The 18998-nt window shown below is 37.5% G+C and overlaps 1 protein-coding gene across 8 annotated transcripts in view; it reads right to left on the bottom strand.

Annotated features, from left to right (window-relative positions):
* The window catches only part of Cdh8 (cadherin 8), a 407399-nt gene that overhangs the window by 259899 nt on the left and 128502 nt on the right, over window positions 1–18998 (bottom strand). For 7 of the 8 annotated variants that reach the window (XM_017601380.3, XM_017601378.3, XM_017601377.3 and 4 more), the window contains exon 3: window positions 2365–2659. In XM_017601380.3, the coding sequence (XP_017456869.1) occupies window positions 2365–2659 (295 nt within the window). Of the gene's footprint in view, window positions 1–2364; window positions 2660–5735; window positions 5921–18998 lie in introns of those variants that run through there. The other variant, XM_063278320.1, reaches the window with a different exon arrangement.

The following is an 18998-nucleotide window of genomic DNA, read 5'->3' as shown; positions in this document are numbered from 1 at the left end:
GACTACACCAGACACAATCTAAAAGAAAGAACAGTCACATAGGATTGCTTGCTTCCTGCCTGCCTGTGCTTCAGAATTTAAAGGCTGTGCGAGGATGGAGATGTTTCTCCCTTGCCTGTGTACTTCATTTTTACGGTGGTGCTGATGGAGGAGTGGTACATTACAGCTAGGAGTTCATAAAAGTTTCTCCAAGCAAACGTGTCATTCCGGGCATCTATAGAGCAACAGTTCAGTTTTGATGAGCAGAAAAATAAATAAAAATAGAATTCCCCTCACAAGAAGTATATAAAATGGAATCCTGCCAGGAGAAATATATGGGTAAGATTTGAAGAACCGAAATCAGTTCTGATTTGCTGCTGGAATGGGTGTCTCGGCTGCAGTTTATTATAGGCCGCTCAGGAACAGGATATTGAATGAAAATAAAGCCATAAAAATATCACTGGCTAAGAAGTTTGAACAGTTTTATTCAATGAAAAAATAAACAAACTACGAAGTAAATGGAAGACTTTCCCATTGTGCATTCAAACAGTCATTAACAGGGTTAGAGTATTTAAGGAAAATGTTAAGCAAACTACTGAGATTATCCGTTGGGTTGGCCTACTGTGGGATCTGATCTCAATCTAAGTAAGATGTGTCACTGAGATTTCTCTAGAGAAAGTCCAGTCCTACATAGAGTATATGTCCCACAGTCCTCCTAGAATGGCTCCAGGATCATGAAGAAGAGGAAGCGAAGAGACTTTACAAGTCAGAGGTGGTAGATGGCTACAAAGATTTGGTGCCTCTTGAACAAAGCTGGGCAGATGCCCATGTGAACTATTAAGTCTCTGTCAGTCAAATCACAGCATGGAGATGGAGGACAGACATGAAGCTCCACCTCCACATGAGCTTATAATGGCTGTCTGCAGAGGGAGGGTCAGTTTATTTTAAAATAATCTCTGGATAAGTCAATAATGTTCAACTGAAAAAAAAGCTACAGATCCAAGAACATTTGGACAGCATACTTTGGTCTTGATGAGGAAAAGAAAAAATAAAATAACAAAAACACAGAGTTAGGTAGAAAAGAAGGAGGAGAATTCTGGGATGTGTTGGGAAAGGGGGGGAATGGTGGGTGAATATTACCAAAGCATTTGGGAAAATATTCTTAAAGAATTAATAATTTACTGTCCGTCATAGGTATGTAAGAACAGACTGCTGCAAAGTTTGAAAGAAATAAAAGAAAAACTTGACAAATGTCTTTCAGGTGTTGTGTGGGGTTTCCATGTGTAGGACATAGAAAGTTTTGGAAAACTAGATCAGAGACATCATGATGGTTTTGTTTTCTCATATTGTGTTTTGTTTTCTTGGGACTTTTAGTTGAAAACTGTGTACACTACTGGCTTTGCAGCCAGATGAAGCAGAAGATACTTTGGTTTGGAACACATTTTTATTTTTTATTTTTTTTGATTTTTCTGTTTTTTTCCCATCTTGTCACTTTTACCTTCTCTAGTTTATTTGACTTTGCTGGTTACCATATGTCCTTAATGCAATCTGAAATAACCTAAATTACATACCACATGTGCAAAAACAACTTCTGTGATGCTGCACTTTGATTTTTTAATCCTGCCTTCGGACTTGTCCGGAAAGAATGAGGTCTAAAGACTCTCCCCTTATCTTAAGTGTTCTGAGGTTTTGGGGAATCCTGTATGAAAGGTTGAATTAAAGACAAGATAGTCAGACCTACAAGAGTAGGTTTTAAAATCATGTTCTTGAACGCATGTTGTTTTGCATTTTGCATAATAAAGGCATCAGTGATTCAGAAAAAGTAGGAATGAGTGAATGGTGGTGGCATTGACTTGTGGAAACCATACACTTAAAGTCAATTAGCCATAAAAGAGAAACTCATCGGTAAAAGTGACTGTACCATCCACCTCAGGCTCCTCCCACTCAATCAGGCCAGTATCTGATTGACTATAGTCTTAAATATTTTCCTATGCCTCTGTTCACTACATCTACATGACAATATATACAAACAAATAATTAAACATGAACCAAATATCAATAGGGTTAATTTAGCACGTGGGAGCAAATCTTGATAAATCTGTCTCCGTAACAATACTTGTCTTTGACAGGAATGCAAGGAAGCCTATTGAAATACAGCCACAGGAGAAGCATTATTTTAATAAAAGTGTTCTGCTGTCATTTCCCATCACTAAGGGACTAAAGCTGTTGAGCTGTGGAACTTGTGCCAAGGAAGGGGATTTAAAAATGCAAATGAGAGATAAGTACGAAATAAATGTCTTTTATTCAGCAACATACCAGAGCTGATGGCAGGAGGTATTTGAAAGATGAACCTTAATAGGACCGAACAATTGAAAGCATACATACCCAAGATGGACATCTCTGGAACAGTAGCATGGTAAGGTCCATTGAGAAACTCGGGGGCATTGTCGTTGATGTCTTGAACCTTAATAATAAATTCAGAAGGAGGCTCGAGAGGTTTGTTTGTCTCCCAGTCCACTGCCTGAGCTGTTAACGTATACTCAGCCTTTTCCTCTCGGTCAAGTCTTTTGATAGCATGGATGTCTCCAGTTATATCGTTTATTTGAAAGATTGTGCCGGCTCCATCACCCGATAGGATATACTTGATTTTTTTGCTCCCAGGATCCAGATCTGTGTGTAACTGAAATGAAAAGTAGCAGGAGTTAGTCGTGGAGACAGCTAAATTATCTCCAGGATTATTTAACCGACCCCTGGTTATGCATCAAGTTATTACTTTTTCACTACTTCCTCAGTCTCCGCAAAGCACAACTGTACAAACAGTGTACATGTTTGCATTCACAGCAGGTTACAACAAAGCACAATAACCATCATCCAGACCAGCTTTTATAAAGTGCTCGAGTTTGTTTAAGATAAAGTTGCATAGGGGTTGGGGATTTAGCTCAGTGGTAGAGCGCTTGCCTAGCAAGCGCAAGGCCCTGGGTTCGGTCCCCAGCTCTGAAAAAAAGAAAAAGAAAAAAAAAAGATAAAGTTGCATGGTTTCAAAACGAGAAAGTCTGGAGATCACAAAATTACATGTGTACTTTTTGAATTATCGATACACATATGCAATCATACACATAGAGACAAGTTAGCCATGATATTGTATGAAGTAAAATGAGGCAAAAAAAAACATTATTCAGGTGTAATGTAAACATGTTAAATTTTATTTTAAAATGAGTTATTTAGTATGAGATATTAAAACCAGAGGACCAATAAGGATTGTAAACTTTGTACTTTGTATTTTTGATATTTGATAAGATAAAAATGGAGTGAGTCAATAATTTGATCTGATTGCTGCTGTACTTATGCCAAAAAAAAAAAAACAACCAACCAAACAAACAAAAAAACTCGACTTCTATATGTAAGAATTTCATTTCTTTCTTTAACTCTCAATAATTTTTAAAGTTCAGGAAATCATTCCCATAGTATGGAAAGAATTAATAATGATGGGATACAGGAGAACATTTTCAAGCAAAAGAATAGAACTTTATGGAAAATAGCAATTGTTCAACGAGAATTCAGATTCATCACAGATTACCTCAATGAACACTGATTTAACAAAATTTCGATTGTCTTTTTTTTTTAATTGGGTATTTTTTATTTACATTTCAAATTTTATTCCCAGGTTTCCTGTCCATAAGCCCCCTATCCTATCCCCCTCCCCCTTGTTCGATAAGGGTGTTTCCCCTCCCCAACTACCCACCTCTTCCCGCCCCCTGACATTCTCCTACACTGGGAGATTCAGCCTTGGCAGGACCAAAGTCTTCTCCTCACATTGATGCCCAACAAGGCCTTCCTCTGCTACATAAGCAGCTGGAGCCATTGGTCTGTCCATGTGTAGTCTTTGGCTAGTGGTTGAGTCACTGGGAGCTCTGGTTGGTTGGCATTGTTGTTCCTATGGGGTTGCAGCCCCTTCAGCTCCCTCAATCCTTTCTCTAATTCCTCCAACAGGGACCCTGTTCTCAGTTCAATGGTTGGCTGTGAGCATTCGCCTTTGTCATGCTCAGGCTGGGCCTCTCAGGACTTTCAATATAAAGCAAAACCTTGGCCTTGCAGACCTATGTAGTGATCTCAATTAGTTGCACTGTTGTTCCTCTTACGGGGTTGCAATCCTTTTAGTCCTTCCTCTAACTCTTCCACATTGGTCCCTGGCCTCAATCCAAGGTTGGCTGTAAGACCCAGTCAGCTGCTGAAGAATTCCTCTCAGAGGTCAGCCATGCCAGGCTTCTGTGTGAGGTGGGAGGGAGGTGGGCAGGTGGGGCAACCCCCTTCCACAGGCAGTGGGAAGGGAGTGAAGAAATCGGGGAAGGAGGATCAGGAAGAGGGGCAAGTTTTGGAATGTAAAAAATAAAATAATTTAATAATAATAATAATAATAATAATAATAATAATAATAATAAAGTGGTAGGTAGTAGTAGACACAAACTACAAATTCAAAGGGCAATGTGTTCTCCTGGGATTCCTTTTATTCCGAAGAGGCTCTATTGCTTTTTTCCCCAATTTCAATGGTATTTAGAGCTTCGATAAATGAAAAGATTATGAAAAAGACATAAGATAGCAACAATGAGCCCAAATGCATTGAGATCTCCTCCTTTACCTTTGAATATTTTTATAAGTTGAAGCATAAGATTACATCAAATATTTATTGAATCTCAAAATGTATCCCTTTCATTTATTGTACTAAATTTATGAACAAGAACAAATATTGAAATGCCACTTTATCTTAATGAATGTGGGATTATAATTCATTAATGTGATATTAATCCTAATTTATGATCATTTTAATTTATGTGCATTTTAACATTTCCATTAGCATTTTTATTAAAAAAAGAACATTTGAATAATATATCATTCATGCAAGCCTTTGTTCACACAGAAGCCATTCTGAAGACAAGGGGATTCATAAGTATCATTCTTGTCCACAGTTTTTCAAATTAACAAATAAACCACTGACCTTATTGTTAGTTATGTTAGAAATTATCTCAGTGTATTTTCTTCCTAATATCAATAGAATCTGATTAATTAATTTTATTGTGAAGTTAGGTTTTTAAATCACTTGTCTTTCAAAGTAAGAAGAAAGGAGTAGCAAGCATAGTGTGTTTTCTTTTTATAAGAATAAATACATTAGTAAAAGTCAAGTCTTTTAAACTATCTGTTCTATGGACATTGACAGATTTAATTGGGCTTCAGTTATTCTAGGGACATAATGACTAATCTACATGATTGCCTTTAGAACCTGAGAGGATGTATAAATCTAAAAAGTATTTAAAGATAAAATTGACCATATTGGATATAAAATAGCTGAGACCATTTTCATTCAATGAGTGCTCCAACTAGGTATAACTTTTTGATATTCCTGGCATAAATCTCTTTCCAACACAGAGACAAGTACCTCAGGCAAATGTCTCAAACTTGTAAGACTCTTGCCACCCGTCAAGCGTGGGAACTTAGTTGTTCTCTGACTTACACATGTGGCAGTAGGACACATATGTGTATATGTAGCACACATACAGCAACACACACACACATACAGGTACACACACAAGCACATACAGATATTTATATATCTGAAAAATATTTCAAGTAACTTTTACTAATATCATTCTGTGATAGACTAGAGAAAATTAATACTATATGCCTTCTCTTCTATGACCTTTAACTGTCAACATGAAACAACCTAAGAACACCAGGGAACAAACCCTCAACGAAGGGATTACCTGATTACATCATCTTCGTAACAAGGTTTCTGCTTCAAGACCCTCTTGAGTTCCTGCTCTGACATCCCTCCATAACGGGTGTGTAAACTGTAAGTATAAGCTAAGTAAGTTCCTTCCTCCCCTAAGTCCTTTTTGGTCATGATATATGTCACAGACACAAGCAAACAAACAAACAAACAAGAACAGAAATTGGTACTAAAGAATACCTGTTGGCATTCTGTCTAAGCTCCACCCCCACAGTTACCTGGCAATAGCCAGGTGTGCTCCTTCCCACAGTTGCCTGGCAACAGCTAGCTGTGCCGGACTATAAATGGGGCTGCTTGCCCCCTCCTCTCCCTTTTACTTCTCTCTTACTCCTTTCTTGCTCTTATTCTACTCTGCCTTTGTGCCATCTCTGTCCCTGTCCCTTCTTTCCCCACCCCCCTCACCTTCTCTCTATGTGCGTTCTTCAAAAGGCCTGCCTTTCTGTTCTTCTTCTACTCTTCTCTTCTTAAACCTCTCCATGTAGAACCATGTTGGTTTGGTGTGTTGTGTGCTAGAAGCTAGCCAAGACTTAAACCCCAACAGTACCTGTGATGTTATTTACTGTGTTGTTTCCAGAGGAACGCAGGACACTTTTTTCTGGAAAGCCAGTAAGTGCTCAGATCTGATTGAACTGTTCTAGAAGGAGCACAGAAGGAATGAGGGCTCAAGAAAATGGGAAATGTGAAGGCCTGTATTATGACATTGTGAAGGGTCACAAGTAATCTCTCTACTGGAACTAGGCCACGGAGTACTGTTGTGACATTTGCTAAGAATCTGTATGTGCTGATCAGCTGAGGCTGAAGAATCAGCAGTGATTCACAGAACAGCACCTCTAAAGTAAATAAAGCGTGTGCTTCACTGAACCTCAGAACATTAAACAGACTGTGACTGAAGAGTCAGCTCTGATTAATAAGAGATTAGTACTGTATGGGTAAAAACTTCTTGAGAAACAAGCAAGTATTTCCTGAAGATCAGTACCTCGAAGCTCATCAAAGGAAAGCAGTCTGCATATCCAGCTGTCAGCTGAATATGGCAATGAGTAGGAGTCCCCACATGGTCCTTGAACTGGAGAAGCAAAATCAAGTGGGTAACGGGAGGATATGTGAAACCAAACATTATGGAACAGGGTTCAAATCTCTATGGAGAGCCCAGAAGAAACCACTAGTAATGGTGTGGCCTCATTTGCCATGGAGAGCACAGGATATTGTCAATGCCAGAATTGGTAGATGTCCGTTAAAATAGTGGCAGGTAAAAATTAAAGCTGGCCTAAGCATGTAATAAAGCTTTGTGTGATGCTGATGGAAATGCTGCAGAATTCAGATTTATACGACTACATTTTTTCTCTTGTTTGGGTGTGATTGTCTTTATAGTCCAGGTCTTCCCCATTGAAATAAGAAATATATTAGTTTTATTTGAAAAGATATTAATTTTAAAACACATACGGGGCATTTTAAAGAGACCTTGGACTTTAAAAAAATATTAGATTTTTAAGGGCTAATGGGTTTTTAAAAGTTGTATTATGTTTTATATGATGATACTTCAATGAGCCATTTGTGTCTCTTTCTTTCTCTCTGACAGAAATGCACAAAAACCAGGTAAGCAATTTGAAATTAGAAGACTTGTGGGTGTACAACAACAACAACAAAAAAAAAGTGATTGAGATCCAGCCAGGGTACTCCAGTCAGGCCCTCTTAGTAGTGGCGAAGCAGAATCACAAGCTACTATTTTTGCTGTTCTTTCCCTCATGTCTGTCAGGTTCTGCACATTTAATGCAATGATTTTATTCATCACTTCATCCCACTGACAAGAGCCTATGATGCTAAAGACATCCCAAGTGTACTAAATGTTCACAGTTTCCTGTAATCTGAACATGTGAATGTTGCCTTTCTCAGGAGCTGGTTTTACTAACTGGAGCAGAATCAAGGCCACATGAAAATAAGCCTTGATGGATAAGACTCTGGGGTTTCCTATGGCTTAGGAAGACATTATCTTTTCACTTAATCAGCATGTAGAATGCACCCTGTGCTCTTCATTGTAAAGATAAAAGCGGCGAAAATTGTCTCTGAGATGATTTCTATTGGGGTTGTAGTTCTGACTTTAGGATTTAAATAAAATGTTTTTGCCCATGGGCTAATACATTGAATGGTTGTTTTCTGTACCATGACACAAATTGGGAAAGCTCTGGAAACTTTACCAGAAGCACCTAGATGGGGGAAGTTGGTCACTGTGAGCATACAATTGCTAAACATAGAAGACTTGACATAATTTTTGAAGGTATGCTCACAGGATACCACACAACTATCATCATTAGTTGCTGACCAAGCATAAGGCCAATCAACTGTGGACTGAGCCCTTTGAAAGTAGGAGTCTAAACAAAGCTGGCCTCCGCCAAAGTGGTTTATATCAAGCATTGTGTCATAGCAGTGCCAAAAGAGTTAATACATATATGTCATGTTTCCTGTATGATAAGCACTCTTGGGCATTCCAAGTGTGTATTTGAATCTTAATGCCAATGTAGGAACTAAGATTCATGAGTTAATGGAAGACAAGGTATGTGAATCAAGAACCCTGGGAAATGAATAAATTAATAAAATGAGTGACAAATGTAAGTCATCTCATATGTGGCCATTATCATTCATAGATTCAGAGGAAGAACATGAATTCTTCTTGTGCTTGTACATGTGAATTGTCGATAAATAATCTTCTCTCATCAGCTTTTCTATGATGCTAAGTTAATTCAAGACATGAAATCTAGAGTTAATTCACTTCTGTTAATATTAATTTAGGAAAAAAATATGCTGCAGTTACCAGACAGAATTCCTTCAGGACATTCTGACTACATCTTTTACTCGAATGAGATAATGGCATGGATTATGTATAGTTAAAGTCACATCTTTAACTGAAAATCAGGTGTCCCTGGTATCACAACTCATATGGAAATCCTATTCAATCCAAATGGGTGTCATGGAAATGTCTTTCTGATTTATTATTTTCTTACAAGGGAATATCTAAGTTGCAAGGAGAAAAATCAGCATTTGTTAAAATCTAAGGGTGGCACAGGAGTTTCTGGGCTGCAGAGATCACTGACATTTATGGATTCTGGTTTTACATGGATGCTATCTGGCTCAAAGTTAACAAGCTCAGCACTCTTGAACCAATTTACATGATACACTATTTTCTCCAGATCATCTGTACGGCCTGCTGGGTAGAAACTGGGCTAGGAGCTATCAATTCATCTGTGAATAAATTATAATTCACAGAACAAAACCTTTCCACATCAAGACAGTGCCACACAGTTTCATGCAATATGGCTTTGGCCTAAATATTTGAGGCGATAGAACAGATACATACATAGACTACTATGAAAGTGACAGTGTGGGTTATGAACAAAAGAAGAGTAGCACATGAACTCATTTTGTTTTTCTTGAGTGTTTTCGTGACAGCCCAAGAGTTACCATCACTAGCTGTATACTCTCCCTTCTAATCCAATCCTCTTATACTGAAGAGACAATCTTCCAAAGGATGCCGGACCACCATGGATTTCAGCCTTTTAATGAAGCCAAGTAATTATAATCAATGAGAACTCTACAGTCACCTGATACTTGGGACCTTATTAATAAATAAAGCATGCCTGATACATTAAAGTTAATAAAGCATCCTGAATTATGATATGCCAAGCAAAACTAAGAAAATGTCCTGCTAGGGAGTGTATTACGGAAAAAATCCTTTTATTTGTGGAAATGTTCTACAACAGTCTAAATATAAAGAATAAAAATTACTTTTCATTTAGTGACTCAATTGCTAACAATTTGTAAAATCAGGTTACATAATAAGGCAATATAATAGTCACAAAATCACCCTAGGATTCTAGAAAAGAACAACTGAGGAATGGGTAATTATTCTTCCAACCACACATATGAGGAAATACAAGTTTACTGAAATCACATATGTCTCCAAAGAATACTTAAATATGCTACATTTTTGAATTTGCCTTAAGACCTGAAAGTCTCAAACTCAGGGAAAAGGTCAAAGAGCACTGTATTCTCTATACCGAAGTGGAAACTATATCTCCTTCAGGAAAACAAAGCAGTACATACACAGGCTTCTTGTCAATTTCCGTTAGGCAATGTGTGGCACTCTGAAAACACAGACACAAATACATCACAGTGCTTCTTCTTCCAGTGTGGATAATGTTTGACCGGACCATGGGGACTTGTGCCCACAGAAGTCCATGTGAACAGAGACTCTGTACTGTATGCAGCTGATAATACAGTCAGAAAAAGGAAATGGTTGCTTTCTACTATTCTTTAATTGTAAATATCACAAAACCAGGTCTCCTTCTTACTCATATACATGCATAGAAATACAGACAGATGGACAGACAGACATACACACACAGAGAGAGAGAGAGAGAGAGAGAGAGAGAGAGAGAGAGAGAGAGAGAGAGAGAGATGTCAAGCAATCTGTGGAGCAATTCATGTTGTAAATATGTGAAACAGAATAGACATAGAAATAAAAGCTAATCTGTGTGCCAAGCTAGTAAGTACAATGGAGTGATGTAAGAATACACTGCCGAAACTGACGTTCCTGAGGCAAATGTGCTCCCATTTTGCTTCAGGACCACAGATTTTCAGATTTGCGAATGTGATGTGCCAGGTGTACAGCAAACTCGTTGTTTTTTGCTAAACTTCCATGAGAGTCACACGTCTCTGTGTGCGTCTCCTTTTTCCCCGTCTTTCTTCCCCTTGCTCCCTCCCTTCTTTCCTTCCCCCTCCATCTTTCCTTCTTCCACATTCCTCTCTCGTTTTCTTTTATTAATTTCCTCCTGACTTTCTATTTTCTTTCCCCTTTTTCTTCCTTCCTTCCCTCATTCCTTTTTTCACTCACTCTTATATTGGAAAAAGTAAAACAAATAGCAATAAAATAGTATTATCTGAGTTTGTAGAATATTTCAGTTAATACAATGATCCTTGTTCTGGTAGAACAAGACCTACAAGCAGGCAAAGCAAAAGCATTCACTTTAATGAAATTCAGAGAAAGGAACGGTAAGCATTCACTCTGTAATAATAAGTAATAGAATGTGTTTATTTTATTAAAAGCATATTTAATAGTACCCCACGAATGTGCAAGTTCTAGATTATCAGTGATTCTTACTTCCTTTGTGTATTAGATAAATTGTCAGATTATATATTTAACCAGAAATCCATCAAATGTAAACTAACAGAAACTCATTCTCTTTTCATTTTTATATAGTCATTTAATTTTATTTAATATTGACAACATACAAAATTGTTTCATCTGTGGCCATAAAAATATATTTTAGTTCAGGAAACCTTAGAAGAAAAATAGATTGAAAGCATTATCCTTCGTATAACTAATTAGTTTATACTTAGCCATTTTTATGGTGAGCTTGCAAGTGTCCTGTGGCCAGCGCTGTGTGCTACTGTGCTCAAAGTTAATGGAGGATATCCATGTGTTGAAACATGATTTTTACCTATAAGCTGATAGAAGCCTGGATGAAAAGCCATTTCTTAAAGAATTGAAAGTCAACATGTTTATCCAACACAACCAATGATGTAACGTAACTGTTCAGGCTATGAATTCTAGAATGAAAGTGTAACAAAAAAAGAGTTTGACAGAAATAAACTATAAGATAGGGAAGAATTAACCTTTCAATAGTCAGTTTCTATATTTACAAAATGTTTTAGGAATAATGCCCTTTAAAATTCCTTTAATGGTTAAAATGAAACAATGTATAATGTGTGGGATGTGTTCCAGGATCAAATAAATTCAAACAAAAATAAAGGGTTTAATAGTCTTCAGGAAATATAAAGGTATTTTCTGTGAATTGAAATTAAATGCATTACTTGCATTAAATGCATTGAATTAAATGAATTAAAAATGCATTTACTAAAACATTAAATCTGGAAATAAAATGCACAGATCTTACTCATGGTAAAATTTAGAATGTAATTTTAAAACTTTTAATTCAGTTATGGTTATGTATGCATGAGAGTTGTTTGGGGGAGGGGCAGGATGCCATCGTGTAAATGTGGAGGTGAGGGAACAATTTTTCAGGGGTCAGTCTTCCTCTTCTTCTATGGGTCATGGATTCTGGGGATCAAACTGAAGTCATCGGGCTTATCTGGCAAATGCTTTTACCATGCGTCATCTTCCTGGTCTAAGAGTATAACTTCATGATTTTACTAAACTCAGCTTAAAACTATTTCATATCAGGCATCTAATTTGTGTGGATAAGAATACAGAAAATTAGTAAAAGCACCATTGTTACCAAAAATACATTGACATGAATGTCTGAAAACCTGATGCATTAGAAGGTAGCTGGCTGGCTGGCTGGCTGGATGGCTGGATAGACTGATTAATAATATTATTCTCAGGGATAACATAGGTAAATAAATTATTGTTTGATAAATTCATAGAAGGTAAATGTAGATAAAGAGATGTCTAATAGAAGGAATATTATTCAAAATGTACATTTATATTCAAACTTACCCTGATCATCTTAATTACGAATAAATATGAAGGAAATAATAAAAGGGTAAGCTGAAAAGGCCCCATCTTCTTCCACTAAACTATTATGCTGTTTCACAGCATTACTCCCTCTGTTATACTAAGCGATTTTAAATTTGAATAGTAGTTATAAGAGATACTTATATAATGATCTTTTGAAAATATTTAGTTTTTAACAAGCCAAAGTCTCTTTATAATTTTTGAATATCTCATGTGTATGTATATGAAATTGGATATATATACACACACACACACACACACACACACACACACACAAAGATACAGAGACAGAAAATTCAGAGATAGAAATAATGACAACAAAGATAATAATTAAAGTGCCTATTTATTCCCTCTGACATTTGCAGAAACAGTATTAAGTGCATTACAAAATCCACACAACAAAAATAATGATGGGTCAGCACAAAGGCACCAAGTTGAGAGCATCAGTTGTCTTTATTCCTCAAAGAACTTGAGTAACCAGACAATTCCTGACAGGAGTTGGAAATATGGCATAGAGATGAAACATAGAAATCTCTATTTCTGCCTGAACTCGTTCTCCTCTTTATGCAAATAAGTAATGAGGGCAGGATAGGAGGGTACAGTGATGCCTCCTTTTGAAGTTCTAGGGAGCTCCAGGTACCTGGGAAGAAGCTGTAACTGCAATTATAAAAGGAAATACATAAAAGCAAATTGTCCGTTAAGCCCCAGAAGAGAATTGCAACATTGGAGAGTCACTTCTTTTTCGGATATTTTAAAACGTGGTTATGAGCTCCATTTGTTCTACTTTCCCAGTCTGAGAAACAGCCTGCTGCATATAAAGCCTTTGCAAACTCAGGAACTCTGACAACATTCAGCTTTACCACAACTAACAACATTTTCGAGTTACACTTTTCAGTCACAGCTTCTCCATGGCTGGATATGTGTTTTAGAACATGGTAAACAGACCCATAGTGAGTGAAAGGAGGGTAGATAAAGTCAATAGTTTACTTTTGATTTGATTCCTCTTCTTGCTATGTCCTCAGGCTGATTCCAAACTCTCAATGTTTCTGTCTCACCCTTTGGAGTACTAGGTAACATCATGCAACCAAACCCACCTGAGTTTTCTCAGAGAAAGAAAAGATGGGTAAAAAAAAATCAAATGTAAGAGTAAGTAAAGAGAGCGAAACTGAACTTCCTCTTAGATAAATAATGAGAACCTATGGAATTGCAACTACCAGACAAGAACTTGGTTAAATATTTACTATTTACTCATTCAGTTTTTCTCATTAATATTTCCTCATTTCAGTTGTTAAAAGAATTACCAATGAGGGCCCTACTACTCCAATGACAACTCTTTTTTTAAAATTTTTTTTATGTTTATTAACTTGAATATTTCTTATTTACATTTCGATTGTTATTCCCCTTCCTGGTTTCCTGGCCTACATCCCCCTAACCCCTCCCCCTCCCCTTCTTTTTTGGGTGTTCCCCTCCCCATCCTCCCCCCATTACTGCCCTCCCCCCAACAATCATGTTCACTGGGGGTTCAGTCTTGGCAGGACCAAGGGCTTCCCCTTCCACTGGTGCTCTTACTAGGATATTCATTGCTACCTATGGGGTCAGAGTCCAGGGTCAGTCCATGTATAGTCTTTAGGTAGTGGCTTAGTCCCTGGAAGCTCTGGTTAGTTGGCATTGTTCATATGGGGTCTCGAGCTCCTTCAAGCTCTTCCAGTTCTTTCTCTGATTCCTTCAACAGGGGTCCCATTCTCAGTTCAGTGATTTGCTGCTGGCATTCGCCTCTGTGTTTGCTGTATTCTGGCTGTGTCTCTCAGGAGCGATCTACATCCGGCTCCTGTTGGCCTGCACTTCTTTGCTTCATCCATCTTGTCTAGTTTGGTGGTATATTTTCCAGTTCCATCCATTTGCCTATGAATTTCATAAAGTCATTGTTTTTGATAGCTGAGTAGTATTCCATTGTGTATATGTACCACATTTTCTGTATCCATTCCTCTGTTGAAGGGCATCTGGGTTCTTTCCAGCTTCTGGCTTCCAATGACAACTCTTATTGTTATAAATCTAATAAGTGAAAGACTTTGTCGTTGACTCTTTCTGACTTTTTAATTTAATAGGCTTAAGTGTCATGAGGACTACAGTACAGAAAGGGAAACGGAGCCTAAAATAACATTAAATTATCAGAATTAGATATGTGTTCTCTGTGTGCTTGTTTGCATGTGTGTACAAAGGGCATACCTGCATGACCAACCAACACAATGCAAAACCACAATGCAAACACAACATGCCCTTCCTGACCCAAACTGAATCAGCACTGATGGAAATACATGTGTGCCCAATTTTGAACGTGATTTCCATACTGTTTGAAATTATGGAATTTCCATTACTAATCTGAAATAAAAATGATCCTTTAAACTCCACTATTCATTCTGGGAATATTTTTTCTTCAAAATTCTTGCATGAAACCTTCAATCTTCTGTATCAAGAGAGGATCAGAGAAGGATAAGACTGTTGCAAAAGTAATTAAATTGGAATATGAGTTGCCCCTGAACCAGTGTGACTGGTGCTCTCATAAGAGGTTGAAAATCCAGACGTACAAGGAGATAGAAGGGTAGGATATACACATTTTCAGAAAGGACAATGATACCATGACAGTGATCACACACAAGTCAAGAGTGATGCCTCTGAAGGAAGAAAACTTATTGGCGGCTCATGCATGGAGTTTATAGTATTAAGAAATAGAGTGGGTGCGTGGGAGTGGGAGCAACTTCATAGAAGCACAGGGAGGGGGGAGGGGTATGAAAGGGGGGAAGGGGATAACATTTGAATTGTAAATACATAAAATAGCCAAGAAAAATAATTTTTTTAAAAAAGAGTTCAAAGCAGACTTGGAGTATAGAGGGATTAAAAAAAGAAAAACAACTATAGGACAATAAATCACTTTTGTATTATGTTTCTTCCCTTAGAAACTTTGTCATGTTTTTACTTCCAAATGAATAAAGCTCTCGGAGGCACACTAGCTATTAATAAATGAGTATGTTACTGATGCGAGAGGACAGCAGAAACTTTCAGAGACATTTCACAGACAAGAGTCTGGGCTTTCAAGAAGACGTAATCAGTCCTTTTTATAGAAGGTCTGATACCGAACATCCAAGAATCAGTAAATAGATTGTGTTGCCTATGGCAAAAACTTTGAAGCTCTGGCTAACTGGGGTGCTAAGATGGGGCCATATTCTGAGTTAACTAAGCAAGTACCTTATCATGCAGAACCCTGAGAGAAAAGTATATCTTCTTTGGTCCCTGGGAGACAGGACTATGGAAGAGTGCCTGAACCCAGCCAAAATGCTGGCTGTAATATTGTAGGAATAGTTCCAATGGGCAAGAAGATTCAATGTGTATGAGAAGAATCTTCCTCTAGACATTCTAGAAAAGGACAATATCTAGGCAAGTGTACTTTTATCCCTTTCCAATAAGAACCAGGTTAAGGAAATATATGATAATGAATTTAAGCCAGGAAATATCTGATATTTTTCCAAAGCAAAGCATAAATGAATGGTTTACAGTCAGTAATGTGATGGAGAGAAGGGAGGCATTTTTATTTCAGGCAGCTAAGGAGTCTGGATATACCAAACATCCTTTCCTGTTTGGTAATGAAAAAGAAGGGGTGCTGAATTCCTTTCAGGATGTTTGCTATCACGGATACTGAGCATTGAGATACACCGTCTCTATTTGCACAGCTATTTGACATTTTCAATATTCTTCCATGGAGACTCCTTAGAAAATATACACTGCCAAGTTACCAGAGTGAGGGATGACCTATTCATTTTATTATATAACTATTTCCTCAAGGATGTTAACTGAGAGCTGTCCTGCATCCAATATCTTAAATTATTTTGTCTTTTATCTCATCTAATTATTATAAAAAGCCCTATTCTTTGATTCACAGAGTTTTAAATCTGGGTCTAACATGCTCGTTTATTTTACAGTTTTAATGTGGTGTGCTGAAATCAAGTGCCTGCCAGGGAAAAAGAAAGAAAGAAACAAACCAACCAACAAAGAAATAAAAATACAACCAAACGCCAAAATTCATCATTACTCAAAAAATTAAAACGTGCTCAGTATGTTTTATTCTGTGTCATTTATTTAATACATTAGGTTTTTATTTTAATTGGGCTCTGATAAGAATTACTTGGAGGCAGACATCACCAACCCAGGGCCATGACATGAAAAGCAGTCTTGTATATCATGATCCTTAGAATCCTGTGATACTTTGTTAACATAGCAGAGTTCAGGGACCTGATGGGTTTACAGAAAACAATGACAAAACTGTCAACTCTTAAAAAAATATTTTGCAAATCAGACTCTAGCACAGTAGATAATCTTCTCAAATGACCACAAATAAAGATCTTAATTAGGAAAACCAATAACATTTTGTGCAGTATTTAACTACATAATATAACTGCCATGATGTAAAAGTATAACACAAATGTCTACATGTTTAAAATTGTTACTGGAATCAATGGACTCTTTAGGGAATGAGTCAGTACAGATGTGCTTTATAAAGGGATATGTGCTATTCAGACTTGTTATTGTGTACACGTAACTTTTTTTTAAAAAAATGGTAGCAAAGCAACAAATGTAAATAGATTTATTCTGGCTAGTGGTTTCAGAGATTGTATACAAGAGGCATTTGGTTTCATCACTGTGGATACTACAGGGCAGAGCATCCTGGGAGAGAGGACACATGGTAACAAAGTTGCTCACCTTCAGCATGGAAACTGAAGAAACAAAAAGGAACTAGGGTAAAAGAACATCATTTAAGGCACAACCACATAATACACTTCCACTAACTAAGTTACACCTTCCACACTTCCCAGCGGTCAACTTGTATTTTTCCCCATTCATGATTCCAGAGCTCTTATGATTCGTTCACTCTCTGAACGCAGCACTTCTGAACACTGCTTCCACCAAAGTCCAAGCATTCAGGACACAAACACAATTCATATCTAAATGTTAGCACACCTCATTGTTTCTTCTCTCTCTCTATTTTTCAAGCTGCCCTGAGGCAGTGCAACACCACAGGATAAAGCTAGCTGTACAGTGTCTTGGAAACTGAAACCCTGGAAACCATGAGTCGATGAAGGCTTTCTGATTTTTAACTTATTGGCATGGGTATTTATTTTTCACAGCAATAAAGCAATGGCAGTGGTAAGGAGCACACTGGATGTTTTATGTACAATTTTGAATTTAAAAACAATTCTTCCATGCTTAAATCTTCACAGTATATCTAGGCATTCAAGATAAAATATATAGGTTGGTATATTTTGAAAATTCTTCAATTCATTCTTATTATATTTGGTCTGATGATTCTAAACACCTACCCTTATGAAGATGATTCTAGTTTCATATGATAAAAAATACAACATTAGAATACTGCTAAAGCAGAAGATCTCACTCATAGACAGTGTAGGGGATGATACTGACAAGAATGAGGAGATTGAACATGGTTTTTGCATATAATTAAGCTTGTATATTAGAATAGAAAATTGTGGACGGAAAAAAATTGTCACATATGGAATTGGAATAGAATTTCTAACATTTCATTGAACGGCAAAGTCATTGACTTCATTAGCTTATTACAGAGAGATCGCAATGAAACCTAAGTTAATATTCAACTGTTTTCAATATAAGAACTAGTTTTTCCAAAGTAGTCAAGTGCCTAAACTAAGACATCACATTTTGAATTTCAGAACTGTATAATTTTGTTTGTGCGTTTGTGCCACAACATCTTGCACATCTGTAAATATTGAAAAGAAAATGAAGAAGTAGTAGAGGAAGAGGAAGGGGGAGAAGAAAAGGAGAAGGAGGCCATAAAAGAAGAGGAGGAGGAAGAGAAGGAGGAGGAGGAGGAGGGGAGGAGGAAGAAGAAGAGGAGGAGGAGGAAGAGGAGGAAGAGGAGGAGGAAGAAGAGGAGGAGGAGGGGAGGAGGAGGAGGAAGAGGAGGAAGAGGAGGAGGAGGAAGAGGAGGAGGAGGACTGGAAGGAATGGGATGTTGTCCTTATCCTCTGCACCAAATTTATTCTCCTAGAGCTAAGTTTTGAAATGACTACTCTTTATTGTTATTATGTACGACAGCTTAGTGAGTGGCCAAATTCAATTGAAGCCCCAGTCTATTTCACTTTTACTTCTGAAGAACTGAAATATGCTGAAAATGCAGCATTATGGAACACTAGATGGATTCACCTGGCATTAGCCCTGTGGCCTCTAGAAGAAGGTTCTCCTTTAGTATTTTAATACCACTATCTGGAATGTTAAATGTTTGGCTTGGCTACTTTTTAGAATCTTTCAGAATTATTCACATGGGGAATGTGCAGATGAGACTCTTGTCCAAAACAAGAAGAGTTTTTCTGAGGTCTGCGGAAACTGTCTCATCAATTTCTCTGGTTTCATTTGTCTTATGTTGTCTAGCTACACAGTGTTAAGGAACATACTGGACATTTGTAATGGGTTGTGTGTGAGAGAAGGTTGTGAGTCACCAGAATCAGGCAAGTAATAAAAATTACCCATAAAACAGTGAGCCGAATTGTGTGGGGGCACAGTGGGACTGCTTCGCAAGAGCACTGGAGAGAGTTGGCAAGAAATAAAGCTTCCAGGTTCGCAAGGAAGTCTTCACACCTCCATAGCAATCTCCTGCATCTGGAGTTTGTACCTGACACAAGA

This window comes from Rattus norvegicus, chromosome 19, assembly GCF_036323735.1.
Source record: "Rattus norvegicus strain BN/NHsdMcwi chromosome 19, GRCr8, whole genome shotgun sequence".
Lineage (NCBI taxonomy): Eukaryota > Metazoa > Chordata > Mammalia > Rodentia > Muridae > Rattus > Rattus norvegicus.
The sequence above is the reverse complement of the archived record's forward strand: the minus strand, read 5'-3'. Positions and strand labels throughout refer to the sequence as shown.